The sequence below is a fragment of the Crotalus tigris genome, unplaced genomic scaffold (genome assembly GCF_016545835.1).
Source record: "Crotalus tigris isolate CLP2741 ecotype Arizona unplaced genomic scaffold, ASM1654583v1 scf7180000017551.9496454, whole genome shotgun sequence".
Classification (NCBI taxonomy): Eukaryota; Metazoa; Chordata; class Lepidosauria; order Squamata; family Viperidae; genus Crotalus; species Crotalus tigris.
Genome location: NW_024096469.1, coordinates 4,492,039 through 4,513,706, shown reverse-complemented (window position 1 = coordinate 4,513,706; position 21,668 = coordinate 4,492,039). Strand labels below are relative to the sequence as shown.

Sequence of the window (21,668 nt, the reverse complement as noted above, 5' to 3'; positions counted from 1 at the left end):
ACAAAACACGTTTTTATGAAAAGGGATGAAAAAAAAAATCAAAATAATCACATGACCTGTAACCCTCATAGCTAAGTTTTAATGTATCCCAAAGATCTTCTTAGATATTCTACTTGTTAAATAATGTAGGTAAGCAGAGAAGCATCCTTGGAACATCTTTTTATCTGCAAAATGTCCTTGGAAATTCTAAAACAAATTTAAATTCTTGGAGTTGGCAGGCAGAATTAAGCTGAAAAAATTAAGTTTGACAAAATATTATACATTTAATTAACACCAGCCAAAGTGAAAAGGTATTTACTGAAGATGTTTGATGTGTAGGGAAAAAACATTAAGGATTACAACACAGCAGAACAAGATAAATTTCAGCTTGTACAGCTGCAAACTTAGTTCAATTTAATTTGCTTTCTGTATTCAGTAACAGAGTTCAGTTTAGTTAACCCAAATAGATTATTAGAATATATCTATCATTAACCCAGATGCAGTAAAGATATCTAGAATTACAATGCCTCCTAGTGGAAGTAGTAGGAAAGGGCATGGATCGTTTCTCATAAACTGGTACTTTTACAGATGAGGTCAGAATACATGAAGCGTTTTACAGTGGAAGCAAACAAATGCACCACTTTTGTTCTGAATGAATCCCTATATTAAACATTCATTAACAATCATAACTTTGGTTTCTCATTTTCATACCCTTGCTCTTGAATGTTCAGTTTCATTTGTTTTCAGAAACTTTTCAGCAGCAACTTTACTAAGGTGCAATGGACCTGAAACAATAAAGAGCAAAACAAAGCAGATGTCAACTGAAGAACTCTAAGGATACCTCACATCCCTTCTAGTTAATATACTATTAACTAATTATTAATGAGGTTGATGAAACACAGACGTATAATTGTGAAGAAGAAGAAAAATGTACTTTAGTCTAGTTTACCTACAGATGACAGAAATTCTTTTCAGACATCCTCTTATCATTGGACCTGATTTGTTATAGCAAATTTTTATTTCTTTGTTTTCAGTGTTTTTATATTTGTGATGGGTAAGCAACTTTTCTTCCAGTAGTCCTGTAGCTGCTGGCCCTAGGTGCTCAGTCAACAGTCCTGAATCCTATGGGCCACATGTCACCCAGATGTCCAGGAACTCCAACACCTAGTGCGGTCCTTATTGACCCAGTAATGACCAATCCAGCACAGATTTGTGCAAGTTATGTTTCACCATAGTGTTTATAGGAGGGACACTCTTCACCTGGCTCCTTTGATGAAACCTGTCTAGTATGTTGAACCTGTGGCATAGCTCTCATCTTCCTCAGAGCATGCAAGAATTATGACATATATTAATAGATGTGAAATTTATTTCCCTTACTATCATTTCCACTGGCAGAGTAGTCTGGATGGAAAGTTTGAGTAGCTTTATTACATCTAGTTACATTAAGAAAAGGCACAAATATTTTTCTTGGAGCTTCCATTGCATTTTCTTTTTGTTTGTCTATTGCCTCGCATTTTTTTTTCAATCTTCTGGTCTCCTCTTCCAGGGACTGTTTATGGTCTGCAAAAATAAAAATGCCATTTTAGGTTGGGAACTTGCAGACATGAATATATCTTTGACTGCCTTATTACATTTATAAATTAAAAAAGAAAATATCTCACAATTCTCAAATATATATATATATATATACATATATATATATATATATATATATATATATATATATATATATATATATATATATATATATATGAGTAATAATATTAAAAATATGAACCCTGGGTATATTCATGTTTAAAATAAAATGAGCACCAAGGTAGTTAAAACTATAAAAGTTTAATTTAAAAATGCCAAGCTTTCACCGTCACCTGTCGGCATCATCAGGGCTTAAAACACCAGAGAGTGGGAGAGTCTCTTATAAGCAAGCCAGAGTCTGCGCCCAGCTCCTTGATCTCGTTATCGGACCTAATTGGATAGATTGAATCGGGAACGCATGGAGCATACGGCGCTGAGTGTAATGATGAGTGGATGGATATCCTGAGGAGCAGGGAGAAGAGTGAACCCAGATGGAAGAACACGTGGGGGGGGTGGGGCTTGTGAAATCATCTTGCCGCACCCCGTACCGGCAGCACCCATTGACTCTAAAGACCTGTACCACACGCATGCAAGAACGAGAAGCATTGGAGGGAGGAGGAGAGCAGAAGAGGAACGTCACGACGTTTGAGGAGACCATAATCCCACCTCCCCCCGCATCGGTGATCCCGATTGTAACGTGTGGAGGAAGGATTCAGAAGACAAAAAGAGGGGGGAGGGGCATGATGACTGGGCATGACCATACTTACGAGGCTTATCACATGGATAAACAGCTTACTGAACTACCCCAATTTACTGCTGTAACCCAGGCAGCCCAGAATGTTACACATGACCATCTTAGTAACAACTGGGCACGAGGGGGAGGCGTTGGGGAAGAAAGGGAAAGCACTCGTAGAGAGAATAGCTGCATGGATGTGGATTGGAAAAAGAGAAAAGGGAAATGCAAACCACCACACAAACCTGAGGGAGAGAATGGATCAAAGGAGGGGGGCAACCAGGGAGATAGGGAGGTTGCCCCACCCACCCTAGAATCCAAGGAAAAGAAGGCAAATGAGGACATACACGTAGATAAGGGGTGCAGGAAGAAACGGATCACCGGAGTACAATCTATCCAATTAGGTCTGATAACGAGATCAAGGAGCCGGGTGCAGATTAGGATAAGAAGAATGATTCCAGAAGGAATTTCAATTCCATATAGTAAAGAAAAAAAATGAAATTTGATTTTATTTTAAATTTCGGGAAGCCAAGAAGGATGTAATACAAAGGTGTATGAAAAAGAGAGAAATAGTAACGAATTCGGTATGCATTGGATAACTATAATTTTAATTTTATTTCCAACAGCAGAGGGGTTGGATTTTAATAGTTTAAATTTCATCTTAAGAAGAGACTTTAATATTGTTGCAGTTGATAAGCATATATTCTTGGAAGAGTGGATATTTTGATTGGAGGGAGGCAGTTCCAATGACCATGACTAAATCAGGATCTTAATATTTGCTCATAAGAACAAAGGAGGAGGAGGGGATAGAAAGGAAGCTCATCAAATTTGCAGGCAACACAAAGCAGGGCGCTTGGAAGATAGACTCAAGATTCAGAAAGATTCACTTTGGAAGATAGACTCAAGATTCAGAAAGATCTTGGCAAACTTGAGTATTGGGCCCTATCCAGCAAGATGCAGTTCAGTGGAGAGAAAAGTAAGGTCCTGCACTTAGGCAGGAAAAAAACAAATGTACAGCTTTAGAATAGACACTACCTGGCTTAACTATAGTAATTATAAAGGGATCTAGATGTCTTAGGCGACTACCACTTAAGTATGAAGTAGAAGTGTGCTGCAGCTGCCAAAAAGTCCTAGGCTGCATCAACAGAGGATAGCATCAAGATCATGAGAAGTGATATTATCACTCTATACTACATTAATGAGGCCACACTTAAAATACTGCATCCAGTTCTGGTTGCCATGATTCAAAAAAAGATGCTGAGACCCAAAGAAAGAGAAGAGCAAGAAAGATGATAAGGGATTTGGAGGCTAAACTGTACAATGAATGATTAAGGGAATTAGGTATGTCTAGCCCAGGGGTAGGCAACCTTGGCTCTTTTCTGACTCGTGGACCTCAACTCCCAGAATTCCTGAGTCAGCATGGCTGGCTCAGTAATTCTGGGAGTTGAAGTCCATGAGTCAGAAAAGAGCCAAGGTTGCCTACCCCTGGGCTAGCATAATAATAACAACAACAACAACAACAACAACAAAGTTGGAAGGGACCTTGGAGGTCATCTAGTCCAATCCCCTGCTCAGGTAGGAAATGAAGAGAATGAAGAAAAAGATTAGGGATGACATGATAGCTGTCTTCCAGTATGTGAGAGGTAATCACAGAGAAGAAGCGGTTGACTTATTCTCCAAAGCATGTGAAGGAAGCACAAAAAGCAATGGATGGAAGCCCATCAAAGAGAGATCTGACCTGGAACTAAGGAAAAATTTCCTGATAGTGAGAACAATTAATCAATGGAATAGCTTGCCTCCTGGAGTTCTGAGTGCTTTATCGCTGGAGTTTTCAAGAAAAGGTTGGATATCCGTTTGTCCAGAATAGTATAAAATCTCCTGCCTTGAGGAGAAGGTTGGACTAGAGGACCTCAAAGGTCTTTTCCAGCCCTGGGATTCTGTGTCTTTAGAGTTCTACAAATAGAACTGGTTTTTATTGCTAATACCTGCTACAAACAAAATTCAGACTTTGTACATGGATGCTACACATTAGAAAAGCATTGTGTCTACATAATAATAAGCTACAGATGTACAAATCAATCTGTTCAGCAGGAAACGTCTAGGAACTGATCAAAATTATTGGAGTTAATTATGTAAGTTAAATTTTAAAAATATATGACCAGGACAACACTTAGAATATGGGATCAATGTACAGAACAGATTTAACACCCCTAATTAATGAAGAAAAAATCCTTGAGCTATGGGAGCATTTGCAGAGGGAATATATATTCAGGAATCCTTCCACTAGAAAGTCATGTTCAAAGGCAATATAGAGCACCATGCAAAGATAAATATTCACTAAACTGTTTAAAGCTACAAGAGAAGACATAATTAAAGTGCTTTTTCTCTGTAATAATATGGAAAATATTTATTTATTTTTAAAATTTATTGGCCGCCCATCTTACTAGAAGGTAACTCTTGGTGACTTACAGTTACATCTAAGTTAAAACATAAAAAGTTAAAATCAAACTTTAAAACCAAAGACACATGGGGAGGGCAGGGGCAGAGTGGGGAAAAGGTGGGATCTGTTATTACTCAAACAACCACCTCCATTGTGCTGTTCCCCCACTGGTGCCCCATGGCAAAGCCACCACTTTAGGCATGCCCTTACAAAAAGATAGGAGGGTTGGGGCCAACCTCACATCAGGGGGCAAGATGTTCCAGAGGGCAGGAGCAACAGCAAAGAAGGCCCTCCTCCTACACCTCGCCAGCTGGGATAATCGGGCTGACAGGACCTGCAGCATGCCTCCTCTGCCTGCATGAGTGGTACGGGCCAATTCCAGTGGGATGAGACAATCCCTCAAGTAACCTGGACTTATGCCATGAAGGGCTTTATAGGTGATCACCAACACCATGAATTGCACCCAGAAGCAGACTGGTAACTAATGCAGCTTATGGATCAGTGGTGTTACAGGGGCCATTCTTGCCCCCCCCCAAAAAAACTACTCACACTGCTGCACTCTGCACCAGCTATAGCTTCTGAATGCTCTTCAAAGGTACCCCCATGTAGAGCGCATTACAGTAGTCCAGCCGTAAGATGATTAGGGCCTGAACGACTGAGGGCAGGGAATCCTGGTCCAGGAAAGGCCGCAACTGGCATACAACATGAAGTTGTGCAAAGGCTCTCCCAGCTGCAACTGCCACCTATTCCTCAAACTTGAGGAGAACTCCCAAGTTGTGGACTGGGTCTTTCTGGGGCAATGCCATCCAGAGTCAAAGATGACAAAGTCCCAGATCCCGGAGCAACACATACCCAAAGCCATTCGGTCTTACCAGGGTTCAGTCAAAGCTTGTTGTCCCCTATCCAGGCCCCCAAAGCCTCCATGCATTGCAAAAGGGTGGCGCACCAAGAGTGGAAATATAGAGTTGGATGTCTTTAGCATATAATATGTACCTCAACCTGTGCTGATGGATGATCTCAAATTGGATTCAAAATTGGAGAATAAAATGCTAATTAATCATCTGCTAATATGCTTTAGTCATATGAGATTCCTCAGAGAACATAAATATTTAGAACAGTGCTTCTCAACGTTTGTGTGACGGCGACCCCCGTCACACAAATGTTCTGCGCATGTGCGGCGGCGCGCACATGGGGGCGGCGGCCCATGCGAGGTGCGCATGTGCGACGGCCCCATGCGCGGTGCGCATACGCGACGGCCCCATGGGCGGTGCGCATACGCGACGTCCCATGCGTGGTGCGTGTGCACGGCGCCCCCCATGCGCGGCACGCAGCGCGGTGCCCCCATGCGTGGTGCGTGCGCATGGCGCCGCCCCCATGCGTGGCGCGTGCGCACGGGGCTGCCCCCATGTGCGGCGCGTGCACACGGTGCTGCCCCCCATGCGCAGCACGCGTGCACGGGGGGGCCACCCCCATGCGCGGCGTGCATGCATGGGGCCGCCCCATGCGCGGCGCGCGTGCACGGCGGCGCCCCCATGCGCGGCGCGCGTGCATGGCGCCGCGAAAAATAGCGGATCACCGCCTTTGGCGACCCCCCAAAAATGGTCAATCGACCCCAAATGGGGTCGCGACCCATAGGTTGAGAACCGCTGATTTAGAAGAATGTAAATATAAGAGAGAGCCATTTGTAGTGATCAAGATATCAGTGGGAGACTGTGAATTCTAGTCCTGTCTTAGACACAAAGCCAGTTGGGTGACCTCCCTTACCCTATGAAGGAGGAAAATCTTGTCAAAAAGACTGCATGGACTTATCCAGCAGTTGTCAGGAATTACCACAGCACCAAAAACAAAAAACAAGAAAATCTTCCAAAAAATAGAAGAGAAGCTTTTGTTAAAGGAGACTTAAATTTATAAAATACAGACACTTGTCAGCAAATCAAATCCTTTTTACTACTAGGAGGAAATAAAACTACAGCAGAATTAGTTATACCTGCAGTTTGTATTTTCATTTTGATGTCATCAAAGGAAGATGCCTGATTATTAAGGGTCTCCATTTCTTTTCTCATTTCTGCAATAACAGACCTCAAGGTATAGTTCTGCTGCTGTAAAGTCTGGATATCAGCAGGAAGAAAATATTCACAAACTCCTACAGTACTCTATGGGTAATCAAGAAATTATGGGAATTATCAAAACTGCTTCCATCTAGAACAGAATAAGTAATTCAAAGAAGCAAACTCAGAATACAGCAAAATTACCAGTAAAAATCATTCTGATGACATGCTATATGCCTCAAAAAATGAACAGTACAGTTAACAATCTTAAAAAAATGTCTGAGGAACTGTTTAGCTGTTTATTACTCATATGTAAGCACACACATAGACATACATACATACATACAACAGTAGTACAGGTAGTCCTTAACTTACAACTGCAATTGGGATCAGAATCCAGTTCACTAGGCAAAGTGGTTAAACAGATGTCCTCTGACTGCTTCACTTAGCAACTGCAATCCCAGCACTCCCACCTGCAGTCATTAAGTGAGAATCATGGGCTGTTAAGAGTACAGAGTCCCAGGTAAGGAGTGCAAGAGTGCCAAAAGAGGGTGGTGAGGCCGTGGAAGGCCTACCACAGGGTATGCATGTGTGGGGATTGCTGCAGTGCAGTGTAAAGCTTGAGCTGCCCACCCAGCCCAACAGTGCTTCATAAACCTTCTGAAGGCAATTTGGTGAACTGAGATTTTTGAAGCAAGGCTCCTGCAGTTCTCCAAGCCAGTGTTCCATTTTTCCAACATTTGGAGAAGACCAGAAGGTTTCTGACGGACCGTGAGAATGGGACACTGGCTTGGAGGATAAGATGAGGTGGCGAGGGTCAGTGGGGGGTTCAGTAGAATTGATGAAGCGCAGGATGGTGGGGGGCAATTGGGACTTTGCAGAATAGTGCTGACATGCTGACGTGCTTGATCATATTTCTCAACTGGCCTCTACTTCAGCCCCAGCCCCTGCATTGCTGCCCTTTGGGTGCAATTGTACAGTGAAGCAAAAAGGGCATGGATTGGGAGAAGAGATAGGCAGATGAAGGGAGCTGCAGTGCTTCTGTGGCTGTTAAGGGTGGATGGCTGCCAAGTGTCTTAATGTTGATCACATGACTGTGGGATGCTGCAAAGGTCGTTAACTTTGGGCACGGGTTTTAAGTTCATTTTTTTTCAGCGCTGTTGTAATTTCGAACAACCATTGAATGAATGTTTGTAAGTTGAGGACTACCTGTAATGAAAACTTAGCGAGAGGAAATTTCTATGAATGACAGCAATTCTATTTATGAAGAAGTAAGTTTGCAAAATAAAATTAAAGGCTTTTTCAAGAATCACAATGGAAACTTACTAGACATTTGCCAAATGTTCAATGTGCTGCTAATCCTTGATTAGGTTTTAAGAATGTATTTATGATTCAGAACATTAACCAACCTAAATTCACTTGCAAATTTTAGAAGGAATTCTCTCTCAACTTGTACTGCATTGCATATATCATCTTTCAGGTTCTATTCCTGACACTTCTACTAAATGTATTTCATCTTCCAAGACAGAAATAAAATTTTGCCTAATACTATGCAGAATTGTTGTCAAGCAAAGTAGATAATATTGAAGGAGACAAACAATGGACAACATAGCTTGTAAGGCAACCTCATATAATCAATATATAAGAAATATTTTCCAGGAAATTAAATATCACATGTCAAATTGAAATATACTTGGAAATGATCTAGCTACAGTACAATAATAGAGACAAAAATACCCCCCAAAGTAATGAAATTTAAGTTGTGAATGAAATCTAAACAAAGGTCCATATACTTAAATATTAGTGTATATTTCCAAATGTACAACAGCAATACATTTTCAATCCTGAAATATCATTTATCATTTTCTTAATGACCTTCTCTGTCTAAAAATTCTATATTTTTCAATCTCCACTTCTGAACTCTTTTCAAAGAAAGTATTCGTTTTAGAACAATAAATGGGCAACCACTAGAGTGCAGCATAAGGTTTTTTAATATTCAAAACAGTCTCAATATTTTTGATAATGTATATGAAATGGCTGTTAGCAGAGAAAAATATTTCTCTAAAAGACAAAAGCAACAACAGCATCAAAAACATTGGCAAGACTCAGAAATATAGTGATATTTCTCAGTGATTCATATACTGTGAAGAGCTTAAATCTGATTTAACAGTTGGAAATGGTAATAATATTTTGACAACACAGAGCAGTGTTAAGTAACAAGTGTTAAGTCGGTAATTAAAAAGAGACATCTTATCCAACATGGTAAAAAAGACAATGAATCACGTTAATGTGTTAGATCTTTATCTTACATATAAAAGCTTTTACACCCTCATGTCACTGACTGGTTCTAGCAAAGGATTCATACAACTACAGATTCTGCAATCCTCCCCCCCCCCCACAATCATAGTATGATGGTTTTGAAAGATGATTTTAAAAATGACATTTAATCTTAAGAAGCTTGAGGGGATACATCATATATTTAGATACTAATTGTAATAATGTAACAGTAAAACTGGTTGCATAGGAAGAGTTCTTTATTACTATATACAGTACACTTGATCTTAACCCAAAAGGCCAAGAAACAATTCATTAAACATGTTCAAGCAAAAGCAAATGTCAGGGATGTTTGAAATTGGATTCCAACATTGAGTAAAGATTTAAACATATTGACCTAAATAACCCCTTTCAACTGTATAATTCTGTGTTTTAAATGCTAATAATTTTTTTTCATTGTGTAATATTTATTGGCCTTTTGTATCTAATTATTATAACATATTTCTCTATAATTATCCCACTTATACAATAAAATAATTCAGTTAATTCTTTGCATTGATCTTCCTTTTGATATATGTCATATATATCCACAGAAAATCTCCCTGAGGATAAAGATACCAACATCACTTTACAGCAGTATTTTTATTCAGAAGAAATGACTAAGCAATTCCTCAAAAAGCAGCTTATAAACATTCCTGCATAGGGAAAGATGTTTCCTTTCAACCATTCTTAGGAGAAAAGTGTTACCTCATAGTTAACTATCTTTACCTATTAAATGATTTAAAAGGAAATTCTTTCCAAAGAATTATTGAATTACTTCTATTTCTGGTTGTATATCATAAACTGTTAAAAGCCAGTTACCCATGCAATACAATCTTCAAGGATAAAGAGTAATGCAAATGATCCCACAAATAATAAAGAATTATTTTTCTACAGCCTTTTTCAGGAAATATAAAACCTTTCAAAGGTAACCACAATGCCATATTGATGTAAACCTAAAAATAGCTGAAACCAGCAATTATCTAGCCTAGGGATGGGCAACCCACAGTCACCAATCAATTCCCAATGTTATTGTGTCTTCTCCAGAGCTCCCTCTTCAGTTGCTATCAAAATTCAACAGCACAATTTCTGCTACATTTTGCCAGCATTATGTGATATTAAAATTAAACACTGAATCTTTAAAACATTTTAAAGATCTTTTTAATGCAATAATTTGGAAAAGTTTTATTTCAGTTATCATGGCCTTTTTTTCACTTTGTGCTACTTATCATCCATTCCTTATTTTTATTTTTTTAAAAAAAATGTACTACTTCATTTGTCCAATTGGAGAACCTCAGTGCTTAAACTAAAATGATCCATAAAATCACTATGGAAGCAACACAGTGTAAATAAAGCCATAAATAATATAAATAATATCATTGCTAGTATTGCTTTTAAAAGAACTAGGACCACTACTGACCAGGCTACACGTGGAATAGATCTTATCACAAACCTCCTGCAAGTCAATCTCATTTCAATTTGATGGTTTATGTGATTTATGAAAGGTTTTCTACATTTTACTATGGTTTTTACTTGAGTTCCAAAGTAAATCAACTGCTGAATTGTGAATCAATGTCAAGAGTCATAACATTAGGATTAAGGTATAAAGGGTATATTTGGGTGTATATTCATATCAGGACTCATTTTCAATCCTAGAATCCTCTCTCTGAAATATTCCAGGCTTAGTTTTCATCCTAACCTTTTAAAAACTACCTTGGAAGATCAGGTGAGAAAAATTGAGACAGAACTTTTCCAGATTTTTTTAAGTTAGAAAACTTTGTGACCTACAACAATAGCCCAGAAATCAGTAGACTCAAACCTGCCCCCTACCACTAGTACTACTATAATCAGCAGTGCTGATTGAAATTTGACATAATTCCCACATTGTAAAGAATTCTATACACAGGTAAGTATATAATTTGTATGTTGATTTCCATAGAATCATAGCCTATATGAGCTGGAAGGGGCATTATAGACTAGTTCAGGGTGTCAAACTCGCCACGTCACGTGACGTGTCGTGACGTATCACAATTTTTTCCTCATTGCCAGAGCTGGGGTGGGTGCAGTTTCAGCATGACGCATCCGGCCTGTGGGCCGGCAGTTTGACATCCCTGGACTAGTTAGTCCATTGGCTACACAGTCTAGGAATCTACTGAACCATTCATGACAGATGGCTATCTAGACTCCATTTGAAAACCTCAAACATGAGGGAGTGCATCACTATTCTACGTTTACCTAGAAGAATGCTTAGGAACTTCATCCATCAGGAAATTCCTCCATATATTTGACCTGAGCTCCTTTTTTAAAATTTCATTCTGTTGGCCTTCCTCTGGATCATTTACAGCAGAAAAGAATTTGGTCAACATAAGACTGAACAATGCAGCAAATCAATTGACACTGTAATCAAACAACTTGACAAAGGAGAGGCAGTTTTCCTCACTGAGTGAGAAATTACTGGATTCACATACATCAAATCAAATATTTATTATGGTCATAGACCAGTATAAGGAAGGTGAGGTATAATAAATGAATAAGCATAAAATGTACATTAAAGTCTTTAAAAGGTAAAAAATAAACAATGTTTTATAAGATGTATATTCTGTGTATGTTTGTGTGTGTGTGTGTGTGTGTGTGTGTGTGTGTGTGTGTGTCTGTGTGTGTGATGTCCTTAGCTAATGTCCGCAACTGGGACTATCAGAACTGCCACTGCTAAGCTACAGTATGTGGTCATGTGATGTTTTGCCTAACAACCATTTTGCTTATCAATAGAAATTTGAGGCCCAATTAGGGTTATTAAGTGAGAACTACCTATAGATTTGAATTTTTCAAACCAGATATATTGTAATCTTTATTCTTATCACAATTAGTATCGTTCTGTTGGATTTGGTCCAGTTCATTTTGAATTTTGATTTTGTCTTCTAAAGTACAATCTAACTTGGTACCATCTGCATGTTTGAATATGCAGCAAACCATTTTGTATGTGAATATATAAAAACAAAAGCTAATCTATTCTATTTAGAAATTATTTCATGAAAGCACTTTGTCATTTAATGCAATTTTAATGAGAAGTATCCAATGTATTTCTGCATTAATGGAATAAAATACTTTGATTAAATGTTTCTGTTTTCTCCCACAGAATAGCACTGACTATAACTTTAGCTCTATTCAATAAATAATGTTAAGTAATTCCAACCTGTTTCTCTTTTAGCAAGTGAAGTTGCTGACAAGCTTGGTCTCTTTCAAGAGTTACAGTAGACAACAGTACCTCTAATCCATGCAATTTTTCTTCCTTTTCTTTTAGTGCAGCAGTAGCCTATAAAAAAGTTACAGTAAAGCAACTCAAGAAAGATTCACTCTTATCCTCTTGTCCATTTGATATCCCATTATAGTTAGTCCTCATTAATGACTTGGTGATCATTCAACAGACCTCCCTAGAGTTACTTATAAAATGGTTCTGGAATTCTGACAGCCTTTTGGGCCCTTGGCAAGTGACTTACATTTACAGCCATTTGCAACATCCTATGGTCACATAACTGTGATTTTCAGCATTTTTTAAAATGTTGCTGGTTTTCATCATTTACTTCCAGTTTCTGGCAAAAAAATTCCCATTATTAAAACAGGTTCACTTAACATGCTGCAGAAAAGGTCATAACATTAGACACGATCAGGTGGGGACCTGCTTAATGACTGCCACAACTCATGACCACAATTCTAGGCACATTGATGATCATAAGTGGAGGACTACTTGTACATATATAAAATTTAATCTTTGGAATAAAATTAAATTCAGTCCCAAATCCTATAGAAAGGCCTTTCTAGATCACAATGGTCTGGTAAGTTACCCATGGCCTTATCATCCTTCAATTTGACTACTGAAATGAACTACATGTAGGCTGACTTGGCAGACTACATGGAAGCTGCAGCTGGTGCAGAATATAGTGGCAAACTATATGAGAGTTGCCAGTGCCAGATACAGTAACCCCAGGTTTGTAGATAATACATCGTCTACCAGGAGGCTTCTAGGTACTTTTTTTTTTTTTAAATATTCTATTTAAGTATTTAGGCATTAGTATGGAAATGTTAACCTTTGGAGACCCAAATAGGGCTCCCACTAACAATATCCTAGAGTGTAGTCAAAACTGCTTTTCCATAATTTAATTTATGATGAATAATGGGAGTGCTGCTTATTCTGATACTGGATTTGTATGGTTTATGCTTTTTACGGATGTCATGTTCAACTCTTATAGAAACTTAAGATGTTTTTAATAAATTAATTTTATTTACATTAATAAATTTAATTTAGTTAATTTATTCAGTGTAGGTGCCACCCTGCTACAGATGATGCTGGGCAGCTAACAATATAAAAATAAACTAATAAAAATAAAGCTAGACTCTGACATCACACTATATTTTCAGATGTCCAGCATTCAATCATGGAAATGGCTCACTGTCAGCAGCTATTGCTTTTTGAGTTCCAACATCTATTTGAATTTGGACCTATTTTTAATAGAATATAGGTGGAGAGAAAAAGACTTGCTCCTCGCATAGAACAGGTCTTGCGACTTAAAAACTGTAACCAAGCAAGCTGCATTTTTCTCTAACTGGTGTCGAAATGATGCTCTACTCACATCTGTAGACAATCTCACTGGTCAGAGCTTTCAAATCTTAAACTGAAATCTAGCAGTGTTGCATATAACTGTACATAAATTATTAAAAATAAATCACCTCCCACAGGTCAAAACAGACTGAACAAGTGAGAAAGCACTAATCATGTCAGTAAGATGGAACATCTGATGTAGTTGTTAGAAGCATAGAAGCTTTAAACCCAAAGCATCAAATATTCCATCATGAAAGATGTTTCAGTTAATACCCTCTACTTAAGCTGCTAGAAATGCTGACCTGGTCCCTAGCTGTTGACAGGTTCTGTATCAGAGCCTCTGATTTGTGATACTGATTCCTTTCAGCATTCTCACATCGCCGCTGCCATTCCAGCTCTCCTTGCACTTTAGCTCTTTCCAAATTCTCTTCTTTCTCTATTGCAAGTGAAAGTTGTTGCTTATATCTAATGCAAAGTAAAAAAAAAAGGACATCACTTAAATATTAATTTAGAAGAAACTTAATGTTTACAATGCTATAAAAACAATGCATTTTAAAAATATTTTAAAAACAGTTTTCCACTTACACATATTATTCCAGTCCAGGGGCAACTGGAGTTGCAAAGTGAAAGTTAATGACTTAAATCTTTTTTGCAAGTTGGCAAAAATTCTTGTATCACTCATTAAGTTAATTTTTTTAAAAGAGCAATCTTATACTTTTATTGATAGTGAGAAACATATAGTATACTAAATAACCTAAACTTTCAAAACTGAAATGAAAAATCAAAATACATAAACATTCATGTAGATAAAATATGGAAGAAAATGGAAAGTTGCAAAAGTATGGCACTGCTGTGAAATACACACAAAAAAATTGAATCTGCATTCAAGTAAAATTAAAATACAGTGTACAGTATATAAAGTGAGAACGTTCAATAAGAAGTTTGAACTTTTTTTTTCTGCCTCAACAAAATAGCAATTTATTGACATGTTGCACACTCTCTCCTCCATGTAAACTCCAGGTGGTTTACATGGTTTCTTCCACCCATCCATCATTATATCATCACAGCAGTTCTGAGATACTAGTTAGGCTGAAGTGCAGTGAGTCCTCCAAAGTTACCCTGCATGCTTCATGGCTCAGTAGGATTAGAAACGTGGATTTACTCAAATCTAGACTGACTATCCCATATACCACACCTATTCACATTGGCCTTCTAGATGTCCTTATTCACCCTTGATGATATTATCATCCGAGTGATTCTCAATTTTAATATCATAACACTTAGCTGGCCAACTCTTGATTAATTGTGTTCATGACATATCTGAAGTTTTCTGAGGCTGACTAGGTAATGGTAATCAGCGGGCTCAGCATAACTTTCTTTGACTTTACAACTCTGTTCCTTTAAGAGAGAAAAATATCAGAATGTTGAAGCAGAGCATCACATAATGAAAGCAATCAGTCTTAGAATCTCACTTCATCTCTTGAACTCTGTGGCATATAGCATAGACAACCAATGTCCCATTGGGTCACTGTTTCAGAGATATTTCCTGACCTAAACAGAGAAATATAATGATCAAAGTGAGTAAAAAAGCAGGGGACTTCCGACTTCTTGCTGGCGTCCCCAAGGAGTTTGTGGGAATCTGGCAGGAGCATCAGAAACCTTCCTTCCATAGGACAACATGCAGGTCAAAGGCTGCCCACTAGTGGTATAACCCAAGATTAATTATGAATAAAAATTTTGAAAAATCAAGGATTTAATAAGAAAAATAATTCACCTTTCAATATCTTGATTTAAGGCAATTACTTCTGCTTTCAGCTTTACTACTTCTTCTTGTTGTGCGTGAATCTGCAAATTCTTTGAAACTGTCTCCTTGGATATCTGAGCTATTTGAGAATCCCAGTTTGTTTTCAGTTCTTCTAGTTCATGTTCAAGTCTTAAAAATAAAACAGCTCCAAATTGATCTCCTTAATTGTTTTATTTTAAAGAAAACAAGTAAGCAATTGTCTCATTTATCTAAGTGGTTGGAAGGACATCATGAAATTTGGCAACCTTCTGAAAGCAAAATCAATGGGGAAGCCAGATTCTCTTTACAACTGTTACTCATTTAAAAAATACCCAGACTCAACAGCTCCTGCCTGTCCCATATATTCTTCTCTCTAGGCAGGTCTGAAGTGGGAAGCAGGATGGCTCTATCCTTGGAAAGGACATTAAAAATGAATTCTATCTAGTCATATTCAAGAAGATAGTGCACTCTGGAGCTCTCAGGAGAACTGATAACATTAATGTCCAATACAAAGCATACAAAAATGGCCTACTGGCAAGATGGCTTCAAAATATTGATTCTGCAGTGTTAAAATGGATTCTAATAATTAAAAAGTCAGTGAGATTATATGTAACCCATATTAATATTTTAAAGAGTTCAGTATTTTAAATGATGTTTTTAGCAATGATTGTACCTAAATACTTGATGTGTTATTAAAGAAGAAAGTAAATAGTTTTGATGCATATTTCCAATTTACTCCAGAGCTAGAGAAAAATGCTGTAATAGTTTAGCAATTTTAGAAATTGTAATAGATGAAATTCTGTAATTAAAAAGTGCCAACTAAAACTTATCAGGACCAAATATTTAATGGGTTTTGAATTCATGAATGAACAAATAAACCAATCTGTTCTGAATTAGGTTAGTGATTTGAAAAAAATGTTGCAATGATTGTTAATAATATTCACTATGTCAGGGAAATTAAATTTAAATGACAAATGATAGAAGGATTTTTCAGGAAAGGGAAAGAAATCAGAACAGCAAGAAATGATTATACACAATCACATCCAGATACTGCATGTGCATCCTCTTTGTCCATTCTAACACAGATATATAATATCTAAACATATAATATTTGGAGACGATAAATGAGAAGCCAGTTAAATTGTTTGAAATAGAAATGGCACATAGGGCTCTGCAATGTTTTGGATTTAATACAAAAAATGCACTGGAATCCACAAGAGCACAAATACAAACCTTATAGCCATTCATTAAAGTAAGTGCATCTGTTTTTAGGATCGTGTGGCTACTGTAGAAACAGATCCTGAAAGAAGACTTGCTTTAATGAGTCACCAATGTATTCATATTCCTACCTACTCCCAAGCCTCACTACAGAGAAAACAATTGCTACCAACGTGCCTTCCATTGAGGACCTGTATAATGCACGAGCCAAAAAGAGCGCTGTGAAAATATCTACATACCCCTCACATCCTGGATGTAAACTGGTTCAACTTCTACCCTCAAAATGATGCTATAGGACATTGCACACCAGAACAACTACACACAAGGACATTTTTTTTCCCCATGCCATCACTCAGCTAAACAACTAATTTCTACAACACTGTCAAACTATCTACTAAGACTGTATTACTATTATTTTTCTCATCTTTTCTATTACCTATCTCCTATCTCCTTATGACTATAACTTTGTTGCTTGTATCTTCGATTTATAATAATAATAATAATAATAATAATAATAATAATAATAATAATAAAGTTGGAAGGGACCTTGGAGGTCATCTAGTCCAACCCCCTGCTCAGGCAGGAAACTCTATACCATTTCGGACAAATGGCTGTCCAGTCTCTTCTTAAAAACTTCCAGTGTTGGAGCATTCACCACATCTGGAGCCAGGTTGTTCCACTGGTTAATTGTTCTAAGTTTCAGGAAGTTTCTCCTTAGTTTTAGATTGCTTCTCTTCTTGATTAGTTTCCATCCGTTGCTTCTTGTCCTGCCTTCAGGCACTTTGGAAAAAAGCTTGACTCCCTCTTCTTTGTGGCAGCCCCTGAGATATTGGAACACTGCTATCAGGTCACCCCTCGTCCTTCTCTTCATTAAACTAGACATACCCAATTCCAGCAACCGTTCCTTATATGTTTTAGCCTCCAGTCCCCTAATCATCTTTGTTGCTCTTCTCTGTACTCTTTCTAGAGTCTCAACATCTTTTTTACTTCGTGGTGACCAAAACTGGATGCAGTAAAGAGGCATTGTAAAGTGGTATTAATACTTCACGTGAACTTGATTCTATCCCTCTGTTAATGCAGCCTAGCACTGTGTTGGCTTTTTTGGCAGCTGCAGCACACTGCTAGCTCATATTTAAGTGATTGTCCACTAGGACTCCAAGATCCCTCTCAGTTACTACTATTGAGCAAGGTACCATCTATATTATACTTGTACTTTTGGTTTTTGTTGCCTAAATGTAGAACTTTACTTTTTTCACCATTGAATTTCATTTTGTTAGATAGCATCCAGTGTTCAAGTCTGTCCAGACCCTCCTGTATCTTAAGCCTGTCTTCTGGAGTGTTGGCTATTCCTGCCAGCTTGGTGTTGTCTGCAAATGTGATGAGTTCCCCATCTATCCCCTCATCCAAATTGTTGATGAAGATGTTGAAGAGCACTGGGCCCAGAACAGAGCGCTGGGGCACCCCACTACACTTCCCTCCATGTAGATGCAGTTCCATTGGGGACCACACGCTGAGTATGGCCAGTCAGCCAGCTACGAATCCATCTGGTGGTGATGTTATCTAACCCACATTTTTCTATCTTATCAAGTAATAGGTTGTGATCTACTGTATCAAATGCCTTCCTGAAGTCCAAGTAAATTATATCCACAGCATTCTTCTGGTTAACTAATTTTGTCACTTGGTCAAAGAATGCACTAAGATTGATTATCTTTTCCAGAATCTTCCCAAGTATTGAGATCAGGCTGATAGTTCTGTAGTTTCCTGGATCTATTTTTTTCCCCTTTTTTGAAGATGGGAACTACGTCAGCTCTTTTCCAGTCCTCTGGTAGTTCCCCAGTGCTCCAGGATCTTTGAAAAATATAGTTCAGTGGTTCTTCAGTGGTTCTGAGATCACATCTGCCAGTTCCTTGAGAACCTTGGGGTGTAATCCATCTGGTCCTGGTGATTTGAACTCATCTAGGCTGGATAGGTGCTCACGTACCATTTTCTTGCCTATCTTAACTTGCGTTTCCAATCTGTTTTTTATGCTACTATTTTTGATAGGTTGGACTGTTTTTTCCCTTTGTGTAAAGACAGATGCAAAAAATGAGTTAAGTAGTTCTGCTTTCTCTCTGTTGCTTGTCACCTTCTTGCCACTTTCCCCCACTAATGGGCCAATCATTTCCATAACTTTTTTCATCAAGTGTACATGTGTTGGTCAGACCACACCTATTTCTAGGCACTAAATTTCAGGCAGGATAGTGGCAAAATGTACTATGTCCAATCAGAATTATAAAGGGCTTTGAAGGAAAAATGCATGAATAATAATTGAACATGTTGGGTATATTTCAGTTAGAGAAGAGAAGGGTGTAGGAACAGAGGATAAATAGCTATCTCCAAGTATTTGGAAGAGTGTCCTACAGAAATCAGTGCATAGTTATTCAGAGTAATTCTAGAAGACAGGACAAGAAACAATGGCTTCACATTTATGAGGAAAGATTACTGGATGACATCAGAAAAAAATATCATAATGGTAAGAGAAGTTCAACCACCGCAGGAAGTGCTGAAAGCCCCTTGGAAGTATTTATTTAAGCTGAACTGCCACCTGTCAGGGATGCTATGATAATGAATTCCTGCAAAGACAGGGGGTTGGACAGGATGGTCTCCAAGGTCCCTTCCAACCTCTACATCAATTATTTTGTATTAAATTATCATTGCACCTATCAAAAGTCAGTGGTTGAAATGGAAAACTATTGGATGTCTTCACATCAAGATTTAACAATCACCTTTTGTATAGAAGGCTTTTGTGTTTCAGGATATGCTTTCTTCACATAGAAGACTGAATCTAAAATTTTAGGATGTCTTATTCATTGTTTTAGAGCAATCACTATGAAAAGCATTTTTCTTTCAGATCGGCGATTCTATCTGATCAACAAACTAATGCTGTCTCTCCAGGACATTTAGTGTGTCCTGTTTTAGAGAACAGGATTTGGTTTCCCTCTGAACTATAATTAGTAAAACGATACAGACGCTGGACTTTCAAAACAGCCTAGTGTAGCCTACAGCAGACCTACATTCTATTGCCCTATTTGCATCTTATTTAGTGGGTGATGTTGAAGAAATCCTTCACTTTTGGTATTTTTTAAAATATTAATTAAAAAAAGAAATAATAACACACCTCAAATTTGTAAGAACATTTGATCTGGCAGACTTGATCTTCTAGAACACAGTTCTGCTTTGGACAGTGATCAGGAACAACAGCTCCTGATGGAGTATACAATTAACAAATGGTCAGCAATTTATTTAATGTAGAACTTATTCTTATAGAGTTATAATTTGCTAAACAATTTGCATTCTTATATTTGCACTTTGATATTATAATGAAAAAACTCTAGTGAAATAAGGGTGTACCTAAGTCTAAATGAATCAACACTACTCTGTCTTACTTATATCAGCACTGAAAGAACTATCTCCTATTGATAGGATGGCCAAAGTAGGGTCTGTAAATATTACTGTACTTGGGCCCCTGAGCCACCTGTAAAATTATATACCCCAAAATAAGAGCCAAGCAGGATCTTTATTGACTTGATCTTTCTCCTACCAAAAATTAGTTGCAGAATAAGGAAGCCCATGCCTTACCAGATTCTTTATCACTATCGGGCTCCTTACAAAAGGAAATTGATTAACAGCAGACAAGGCTGTTTCTTCAATGAAGAGAGTATACGTCTTGGGTAGATAGTGGGTATGCAGTTTCTGGCTGAATTTTGATAATGGATTTCCCCCGCTTGTTTAATATAAATCTATGGCGTGAATCATTCTATAGTGCACTGGGCAGCAGAGTTGGGGGGGGGGAGCCCTTCAATAATAAAATTTAGGAAGAAGGAAGTACTTGCCCATTTCCCACTGGGAATCTCTACAATAAGTGAATCTTTAGTGGGCATGCTCTTCCATTCCCCAGTTTTTATGAGAAAAGAATTTGCTTCCACGTTAACCAAACTATTTCTCAATCAATTAAACAGGAGAATTGAACCCTGTCTTCTTACTCACTTCTATATGAAGAGTTCTTGGTGCTCTCTGAGCTTGGCTGTTTTCTTGCACATGTTTTATTACCCAATTAGTTAACATCATCAGTGCTGATGATGTTTCCTAGTTTGGGTAATGAAATGTCTACAAGAAAATAACCAAGCTCAGAGAGCACCAAGGACCCCTCATTTCAACCTTGAGCTACAAATATTCTCCTTTACATTATTGTTATCACTTCTATATGCCTATATATGCCTGTTTCCCTTTCTATCTTCTGCAGTTCTCTCCCAGCTTTATTTACTTTTCCCAGTGGTGTTTCTATCGTATCTTTTAGGATATCTGTCCTATTTTTCCCATCAGTGTTTGTTTCTACAGGTATGTCCTTTGTCTGTGACTCTACAATTTGTTTCTCATGGAGTTGATGTCCATCATTTACATGTTAAAGAAAACATACAAAGTAAGAAAATGGCCAATTTTCTATAAAGTCACAGAAAGCTCCAACAAAATACTTCTGTCTATGATGCTTTCTAAAATGCCAAAATGATACAGTATTTAGGAAAGTACTATTTGAATGAATGGGCTGCATATGGAAAAATGTAGCTCATGAGCATAGAGAGCCAACTGTAGTATTTGGGATTTCACCCCAAATTAAGGCATTTTCCCCATAATGCAACAAAACGTATGTGAGAAAGTATCAACTACTACTACTTCAACAGGGATAAAGAATGACACATGAATTTGGAAAAAAATTTACACAATTCTGATTTTTTAAAAAAAAAATCTTTAAGTGACATGAGTGGATTGGTAGAAAAAGATAGAAGGTAACAACAACAACAACAACAATAATAGAGTTGGAAGAGACCTTGGAGATCTACTAGTCCAACCCCCTGCTCAGGCAGGAAACTCTATACCATTTCAGACAAATGGTTGTCCAGCCTCTTCTTAAAAACTTCCAGTGTTGGAGCATTCACAACTTCTGG

At 37.9% G+C, this 21,668-nt stretch overlaps 1 protein-coding gene across 3 annotated transcripts in view; it reads right to left on the bottom strand.

Annotated features, from left to right (window-relative positions):
• The window catches only part of CCDC57 (coiled-coil domain containing 57), a 60,990-nt gene that overhangs the window by 19,976 nt on the left and 19,346 nt on the right, over window positions 1–21,668 (bottom strand). For 2 of the 3 annotated variants that reach the window (XM_039344267.1, XM_039344248.1), the window contains exons 8-13: window positions 15,460–15,618; window positions 13,988–14,150; window positions 12,282–12,401; window positions 6,715–6,880; window positions 1,357–1,539; window positions 691–764 (exon numbers count right to left, since the gene is read on the bottom strand). In XM_039344267.1, the coding sequence (XP_039200201.1) occupies window positions 691–764; window positions 1,357–1,539; window positions 6,715–6,880; window positions 12,282–12,401; window positions 13,988–14,150; window positions 15,460–15,618 (865 nt within the window). The remainder of the gene's footprint in view (window positions 1–690; window positions 765–1,356; window positions 1,540–6,714; window positions 6,881–12,281; window positions 12,402–13,987; window positions 14,151–15,459; window positions 15,619–21,668) is intronic. The other variant, XM_039344256.1, reaches the window with a different exon arrangement.